Source organism: Corythoichthys intestinalis, chromosome 11 (assembly GCF_030265065.1).
Source record: "Corythoichthys intestinalis isolate RoL2023-P3 chromosome 11, ASM3026506v1, whole genome shotgun sequence".
NCBI lineage: Eukaryota > Metazoa > Chordata > Actinopteri > Syngnathiformes > Syngnathidae > Corythoichthys > Corythoichthys intestinalis.
The window spans coordinates 18,190,463-18,199,486 of NC_080405.1; the positions used below are offsets into that span (position 1 = coordinate 18,190,463).

Consider the following 9,024-nt stretch of genomic DNA (forward strand, 5'->3'; position numbering starts at 1 on the left):
CAAACCATATGTACACTAACAATTTTAATCATTTTTGTAAAACATGACATTTTTTGAGATTCGAATTTATGTGCATGCAAAACATCTGCTTCACAAAACAGTTAGAAAAAAAAGTTGACACATACAGATGCAATCAACACGGTGACATTATCCTTGCAAAATAAAGGACAATGATAACAAAAAAAAAACAACAACAACAACAACACACACATATATATACAGTTTAACATGTAAAAAATAATATAGAAATTTTAACCAGAGGCTTCAGGGGAAAAGCAATATATTTGATTTTGATTTCAGTGTATAATTCATTTCTGATTGAAAGAATGCAAATATAAAGTTTCTTAGCGAACTTTTGTTTGTGAATAAAACACAGTATAAAGAATTATTTAAAAAAAAAAACAATTAAAAAGTATTAAATATTCAAAGCTATTATCTCTGGGGTACGTGTAGTAACAAACAATGTGTTTTAAATTAAAATTATAGGGGTCAGTAGAATCATGAAAGGTTTCAAAAGCAGTCCAATAAAACATGACATCTATCTTATAGCTCCTATTCCTACACGCATCCCTTCATGATTTGCCGTGCGAAGGTAAAATCTTTACTTTTCCTGAGGGCGTCGCTCGAAACGTGCTTGCGCTGGGAAATGACGTCATGGTCGGGCAACAAAACGTGATGCGGGGAGGGCGGGCCGCGCGTCGGATCCGACTAGAGTCGAGCTCACAAGTGGCGGAGCTCATGGGGTGCAAGAAGGAATGAATGCAACCGGGACGAAACTCCCCTCCGAGTGATTCCTTTTCGCCATTCAGTCGGCCACTTTCGATGGAATCAGCGCTCATCGGACCATCGGCGCTCATCGGACGGACTTGAGATGACTTGATCAAAAGTTTGGAGGAGTTTGGAACCAAGCCATCTCCATCAGCCGGGATGGTGCGCCTGCTGAGCTGCCTCCTGCTCGGATACCTCACTTGGAATCTGCAGATCTCGGACGCGCAGGGGGAGTACTGCCACGGCTGGCTGGACGCCAGCGGCAACTACCACGACGGCTTCCAGTGCCCGGAGGACTTCGATACGAGCGACGCCACCGTGTGCTGTGGTTCGTGCGCGCTCCGCTACTGCTGCGCCGCCGTGGACGCGCGCCTGGAGCAGGACGGCTGCACCAACGACCGGCCGGCCGCCGACAACACCGAGTATGCGGCGCGTACGTATCCACTGGGGGACGACGTGCGTGAACCCGCTCCGTGTGCGACGGGACAACTTCCATGGGTCGGTACGGGTGGGAAGCCGACGGCCCGTGGGCCATTTCAGGCCAACAAAAAACAAAAAGGCTTACAATCTAAACAATTTGGCTGCTTTTAACCCTTTCAGGGACAGTGAGTTGCATTTTATATAGTATTATTATTATATAATTATTACATATTATTTACTTGTATTTAAGAATATTTAGAGTCATTAGATTTCCAGTTGGATTTTCTTATAGACACATTGAGATAAAAAGGCGGCTAAAAAGTCACATTGATACAAAACTTGTTGAATTGGTATCAAATCGAAATCAAATTTAAAATTGTGTGACATCCTCTTCATTTCCATAGGAATTTAATTGGTAATTAAATACTCTATATACATGACCTATTGGAGCATCAGCTTCACTTACGTATTACCTCACATCCTTTTTAAGTGACATGTTTACGTACGTTATGTATGATTATATTTTTTGTCTAAATCTGATTTTTCAAAATTGGCCCCGGTCATTTTGGACTAAGTTGGGTCTAATTACTGAAAAATAGATTTTGTGTTGAGATATTGTCAGCATAAATTGAAAACAATACAAAATATCAAACAGGACATGTCAGCATTATGCAATTTACGGCATGTGGACCCTATAGTGCTGACCACACAAGTCTAGCTACAAATAAACCTACTTACCTAACAATAGTGACACTTTAAAGTCACTTTAACTCGGTTTGTTAGTATCTGACGCATGTTTTCCCCTTGAATTCAATCCCAAATTGACTTCAATTTGACATTAAAAAAATAATAATACACAGCAGTTTAGGGCCCAATTTTAGGTACGTTTTTTATGTAGTTTGAAGAATATTTTTAGTTTTTAAATTTCCATCAAACTTTGCCTTTGTTTATTCAACTTGGATTAAACAAAAAATGAGTACAGTGGTACCTCGACATGAAACTTTAATTCGTTCCAGGACCTGGTTTGTATCTCGAAATGGTCCTATGTCAAGAGGGATTTCCCCATAATAATACATTAATAATTCATTCCACAGCCAAAAAACCTACGCTAAATCTTTAATAAATACTGCAGGTACAATTACATATAGCAAGTCCACATAGCAAAACAAATAAATTGTAAATAAATCGGAAACGAAAATGTGATTTTAACCTTAACTCATTGGCGAATGGAGTTCGGAGGAGACAGCAGGTGTGTAGGTAGAAGAGGATAAGGTGAGCCGTTCGTGAACTGGTTTGACAATATGGCCATAGAATGTCTACGATCTCGGAGTTCCTCCTCCAACAGCCGTTCGCCAGTCTTTATAAGTTAAGGTGACAATTATTATGATTGTAACATCGCCAAAAAATTGCCAGCTTCGTCAGGTTTTTAATAATTTATTTCAGAAATTGCGCAACACAACCTGCCTACTGTCCACCACAGCTGAACCCTACAACAGAAAAGTGAGAGTAAAAAGTCCTCTCTCACTCTGACACGTCAGCCACACGGTGCGTTCAGGTACGCCACGCAAAAATACATCGGCCACATTAGAACCCGATTCGTTACGTTATTACAGGTATTATTATTTTTTATTATTATTATTCCGATTTTTTTTATTCATAATTTATTTGTTTTGCTCTGTGTAATTGCTATTTGCAATGGTACCAGCAATATTTATTAAGGATTTAGTATAGGTTTTCGGGCTGTGGAACGAATTAATGGAATTATAATGTATTCTTATGGGAAAATCCATTAGAATCCAAATTTCAATTTACAAACATGGTCCTAGAATAAATTAACTTTGTATGTAGAGGTCCCACTGAAATTGCTTAAGATGTTTGATTTTTAAAAAAATTTTTTTTAACAATGGTAGTTTTTTTCTCAGCACGTTATCTATATGAACTGTTATTCTTATACTGTACTATAACATATTACATAATAAGCTAAAAAAATCCCACAACAAAAAAACATTCAATTCCGGCTAGAGAAGAAAATCTACAGAAATTAAGCATTATTCATCCAAAGAGCATGAGTGCCCTATCATGGAGAAATCATATTTCCTATTATGAAACTAAAAGGATTATTTCTCCGGTTTTCTGTGGTCAGTCAATGCCAAATAAAAACAGAGAGATTAAAATCCATGCTGTTGGCGGCTTTCTATGTCAAATACTTAATTTCTTTACAGTGCTTTAAAGACGCAGTGTGATTCAACAGGCTGCCGTGATCATAGAACGGCGAGCTTGAGTCTAATAGTTATAATGGAGTCATGTGATTATTATTGCGGTGTCTCATTGGTGAAACTGGTTGAGCTGCTGTTGGCATCTGGCAAAAAAAATTAATAAAAAAAAAAAAAAAAAAAAAAAAAGGTAAAATCTAATATGTAGAATAAAGAGCAAAAATGTAACGACTAGTGTAGCCCAAAGTAGCTGAGTAAAAGTAGCGTTTCTTCACAAATCTACTCAAGTAAAAGTATGGGTTAGTGAAACTACTCTTAGAAGTAATTTTTTCCCCAATACGTTACTCAAGTAAATGTAACAAGAGTAAATGTAAAGCGTTACTACCCACCTCTGATGATTATTTTACAAGAAAATTCGACGTGCTGCCATCTTGCAGGAAAACAATGTAATTGCGACACTTTCGTAAATCGTCGTATTTCGAGCATGTGGTCGTATGTCGAGAAAGATGACGAGTCACATTTTACATTGTATGTCGATGAGTTTATATGTCAAGGTACAACTGTACTGTGTACTAGTACTCACTTGTACTAGACCAGCTCCACTGGCAGTTATCATTCACTGCTATCCTTCCTTGTTAAAATGTATTTGACAACTAAAGCCATCAATTGCAGCGAATGAGTTGTATGTAAGAATCAATAATGGCAATACTGGTCAGATATCTAATTGTTGCCAAATGCTCCCAATCACATTAAGATTGCCTTTTTAGGAATTTTAACATTTGTTTGTTTTTATGGTGAAAATACACTTCATAGTGTTGAATTTTAAAGCTGACCCAATGACTAATATAGAAGCTGCTTTAAACTTCCACTGCCTTTCAGTGAGATGACATGAGAGTTAGGGTCCAAGGCACAACTTCGTCATTGTGAAGTCACCCTTCTGGCCCACTTTAAACATTTCAAAGTGTTACATGAAGTCATTGTGGCTTGTGAAAAGTTAACAGTGGTCCTCTTGAGAGCTTTATCCGTTTCAAATTTCCCCAAACGGCTCATGCAGCCACGGGCGTGCGTGTGTACAGAATGGCCTCCAAGTGATCTCACACGATTTCCTTTTTTAAAAATTCTCTAGCAAAATAAATAAACACTCTTGTGATTTCCTCCCAGAACGTGCGCACACTCGGAGAATTGTAACTTGAGCTGTTTGTTTTGTTTGAGAATGTCAACCTGTGCAGGAATAGAGATGAAACATTAGTGGTGTTAAATTGAAGTTAATTGATTGGTACCGCTTGTGCTATGTTTGTTTTCCTTTGACTTGGGGGTAAAAGTCATTTCAGTTTCAAGACTGATGGAAAATTGCACCCTGTTGCTAAATAGGAACTACAATCATCAGGTTTCATCTTAAGACTTTGGTGGTTTCGTGTTTCTGCAGCTTTGATCGAGTCCAGATATTTTCTCGAGAATCGGAAGTTGTTCGTCTTGAAAAACTTTCCACTAATTGGAACTGATCATTATTATCATCATTTCTAAAAAGTGAATGCGCGACTAACGTGTAGACTCAATTGTGACATATGGTCTTTGTGTTTGTTCTTAGAGCCCGTCTACATGCCCTTCCTTATGGTGGGCAGCATGTTCGTGGCCTTCGTAGTAGTGGGCTCCCTGGTGGCCGTCTACTGCTGCACCTGCCTGAGGCCCAAGCAGCCTGCCCAGCAGCCCATCCGCTTCTCGCTGCGTAGCTGCCAGGGAGAGACCATTCCCATGATCCTCACAGCAGCGCCTCCCAGTCTCCGCGCCCCGTCCAGACAGTCTAGCACGGCCACCACCAGCTCCAGCTCGGTGGGAGGCGGCGGCTCCGTTCGCAGGTTCTCAATTGGGGGGCAACAGCAGCACAGCTGCCCAGTGTCGGCCACCGTGTCCGCGCCGATGTCCGCTCCTGTGCCAAGCCGTCAGACTCTTCCGCCGCCTCTGCCGCCACCCTACACGTCTCCCGTGGCATCGGGGGGTCTCCAGCACGCTCACGCTCACGCTCACGCTCAGCTGCCCATCCAACAGCCCTCGCAGGGCGCCGCTTTCCTCCTGCCCCAGCAATACTTTTTCCCCATGCAGCCCGATGCGTTTGGTTCGCCTAAGGCCTTCTCCGATTTTGGTCAGAGTTGACAAGTACTGCCAGCAGAATAGATTTGTTTGGAGAGGCCAACCAGGCCAAACTTCCAGGATGAGCCACCTATGCACTTTTTGTATTCTATTATGTACATAACTACCATGACTATTTTGTACTGACTGTTATTTTAACAATAAACAAATAACCTTGGCAAATTTCGAAAATGGGCTACTTTAGAAAAAAATATGAACCAGGATATTCCATATTTTTCAATTTTTGCAATCCTCCTAGAAGTTTTAATGCAGTGGTTCTTAAATTGCTGTTGCAACATTTACAAGAAATTATGATGTAACCTTTCAAAAGCACTGGTATGCCAGTAAACAAACTAAACCAATAGGCTAGCTAGCTTTATTTGGACCAAATAAAAGCACTCCTATGATTGTGTCATCGGATATGATAACTCTACATGGATTTTTTTGGTGTTTTTTTTTTTTTTTTTCTTTACATTTTTTTATTTAAGGATATAGTGTCCCCCCACATATTTGTGTTTTGATGCTTACAAATGAATACTTATTTGTAGAATTTTGGAGAACCCTACCTTATTATGATCTTTGAAAAACTTTATTGCCAGTCATCTGAGTTCAGAACAGAGCGTGTCTAATATAAAAGTAGCTGTTTTGCTGCCATCTTGTGGCATCTGTAGGCAATTATAAACACATTAACTCTTTAGTTGCAATGACGTACCGCACGTAACACGTCACTTTTGTCCGTTAACACTCATGACGTTAGCAACTGTTGCTAGGCGGGTCAAGCTCATGTTTGTCCCTAATGCTAAATGCATGTAAATATTGTCCGAACGAGAGTTTTACTGAGCTAAACCTACCAATTCTGTCCGAAAAGGATGTCGCTGGTGCCAATTCACTGATAAAGATGTGGAAGAACATACAAATGTTCAGTTAAAGAGATGGCTTGAGTGTCGAAGGATGAAAAAGATCCAGAGGTAGCTTTTTTCTCGACACCTTTTTCTTGTGTGCATTGCCTTACGCCACTGACATTATAATCCTCTGGTTGTCTTACATCTCTGACCGGTTTTGGGGGTAATTTATATTGCTATTTTTGCATCGCGATCGCAAATGCTACTCAGTGACAGTCAACAGTTTTAATTTTTCATTAATAACAAATCTTAGTTTTATTCATTCATTCATTTTCCATGCCGCTTTTCCTCACGAGGGTCGCGGAGGTGCTGGAGCCTAACCCAGCTAACTCGGGGCAGTAGGCAGGGGACACCCTGAAAGATTTATTTAAACTTCCCCCTTAATATTCTGTTTTTGTTTTTTTTAACAACAGAAAAGGTAACAACAGTAGCAGTCAGATACCATTTTAACTTTTTTAAGGCCATTCATTGTCAGACAAGCAGCACGGCAAAACGCCACGCTAAAAAATAAGTAAAAATATCAAAATGGCTTACCTCTTCAGAGCAGGCAGTGGATCAGCATTGTCATCTGTAGGACCATGGCCACAAACAAAATATTTACTGCTATGAAAGTGAATGGCTTCACGTTGCTGGCTTTAAACTGGTCTTTTGGACGTCCGCACAAGTTGATCCATTGTTCACATTTTTTCCTCCGAGTTTTTGGCTTCGGGAAACATATGAGGAAAACATCCTTCATATGTCGCAATGTCGAGAGTCGTTTCTACAAGTTCCATAACAGCAGCGTTTACTCAGCATGTTCTTTTTTGAAAGACTACCGGCAGAAATCAAGCAGTAACAACATGGGTTGTATGCGAAGGCGCATATTTTCACCCACTCCTGGTTTAAGATTGTGTTGTCACCGTCTAAAAATAGCATTCGTGCAGGACATTAGTGACAGTGATGGTGATAGACAAGGGAACGGCAACCCAAAATGTTGTAAGAGCCATATTGGACCAAAAAAAAAAAAAAATACATACGTATGTGTGGAGCCCTCAAAATGTAAAACCTTATACAGCTGTGGTCAAAAGTTTACATACACTTGTGAAGAACATAATGTCATGGCTCTCTTGAGTTTCCAGTTATTTCTACAACTCTGATTTTTCTCTGATAGAGTGATTGGAACAGATACTTCTTTGTCACAAAAAACATTCATGAAGTTTGGTTCTTTTATGACTTTATTATGGGTGAACAGAAAAAAGTGATCAAATCTGCTGGGTCAAAAATATACATACAACAGCGCTTATATTTGGTAACATGTCTGTCCCTTGGCCATTTTCACTTCAATTAGGCGCTTTTGGTAGCCATCCACAAGCTTCTGGCAAGCTTCTGGTTGAATCTTTGACCACTCCTCTTGACAGAATTGGTGCAGTTCAGTTAAATTTGATGGCTTTCTGACATGGACTTGTTTCTTCAGCATTGTCCACAAGTTCTCAATGGGGTTTAAGTCACGACTTTGGGAAGGCCATTCGAAAACCTTAATTCTAGCCTGATTTAGCCATTCCATTACCACTTTTGATGTGTATTTGGGGTCATTGTCCTGTTGGAACACCCAACTGCGCCCAAGTCCCAATCTTCGGGCTGATGACTTTAGGTTATCTTGAAGAATTTGAAGGTAATCCTCCTTCTTCATTATCCCATTTACTCTCTGTAAAGCACCAGTTCCAGTGGCAGCAAAACAGCCCCACAGCATAATACTACCACCACCGTGCTTGACGGTAGGCATGGTGTACTTGGGGTTAAAGGCCTCACCTTTTCTCCTCCAAACATATTGCTGGGCATTGTGGCCAAACAGCTCGATTTTTGTTTCGTCTGACCGCAGAACTTTCCTCCAGAAGGTCTTATCTTTGTCCATGTGATCAGCAGCAAACTTCAGTCGAGCCTTAAGGTGCTGCTTTTGGAGCAAGGGCTTCCTTCTTGCACGGCAGCCTCTCAGTCCATGGAGATGCAAAACACGCTTGACTGTGGACACTGACACCTGTGTTCTAGCAGCTTCTAATTCTTGGCAGATCTGCTTTTTGGTGATTCTCGGTTGAATCTTCACCCTCCTGACCAATTTTCTCTCAGCAGCAGGTGATAGCTTGCGTTTTCTTCCTGATCGTGGCAGTGACAAAACAGTGCCACGCACTTTATTCGTACAGACAATTGTTTGCACTGTTGCTCTTGGGACCTGCAGCTGCTTTGAAATGGCTCCAAGTGACTTTCCTGACTTGTTCAAGTCAATGATTTGCTTTTTCAGATCCATGCTGAGCTCCTTTGACTTTCCCATTGTAGCGTTTGTGGGCGTTTGCATCCAATGAGCCCTATTTAAATGGCCTCAGAGAAGTCACCAGCTTTAGTCACTCATAATCACTCACAAAAAGTTAAGAGGCAATGCTATGAAGCTCATTTCACTGACACAACTTTCTAAGTCACCAAAATTGCTAATTCGTGTTGCTGTATGTATATTTTTGACCCAGCAGATTTGATCACTTTTTCTGCTCACCCATAATAAAGTCATAAAAGAACCAAACTTCATGAATGTTTTTTGTGACAAAGAAGTATCTGTTCCAATCACT

At 40.5% G+C, this 9,024-nt stretch overlaps 1 protein-coding gene across 1 annotated transcript; it reads left to right on the plus strand.

Annotated features, from left to right (window-relative positions):
- Positions 1 to 707: 707 nt before the first annotated feature.
- Positions 708 to 7,483, plus strand: shisa3 (shisa family member 3). Its single transcript, XM_057849420.1, has 2 exons — positions 708 to 1,201; positions 4,990 to 7,483. Exons 1-2 carry the CDS (start codon positions 928 to 930, stop codon positions 5,550 to 5,552), a joined length of 837 nt encoding a protein of 278 aa, XP_057705403.1. The 5' UTR covers positions 708 to 927; the 3' UTR covers positions 5,553 to 7,483.
- Positions 7,484 to 9,024: the final 1,541 nt, after the last annotated feature.

Bases quoted from the DNA above. Each gene is read 5' to 3' on its own strand.
- shisa3 (XM_057849420.1), top strand. From the start codon at position 928: ATGGTGCGCCTGCTGAGCTGCCTCCTGCTCGGATACCTCACTTGGAAT. The intron at 1,202-4,989 runs GTACGTATCCAC...GTTTGTTCTTAG, and splicing joins CAACACCGAGTATGCGGCGC to AGCCCGTCTACATGCCCTTC.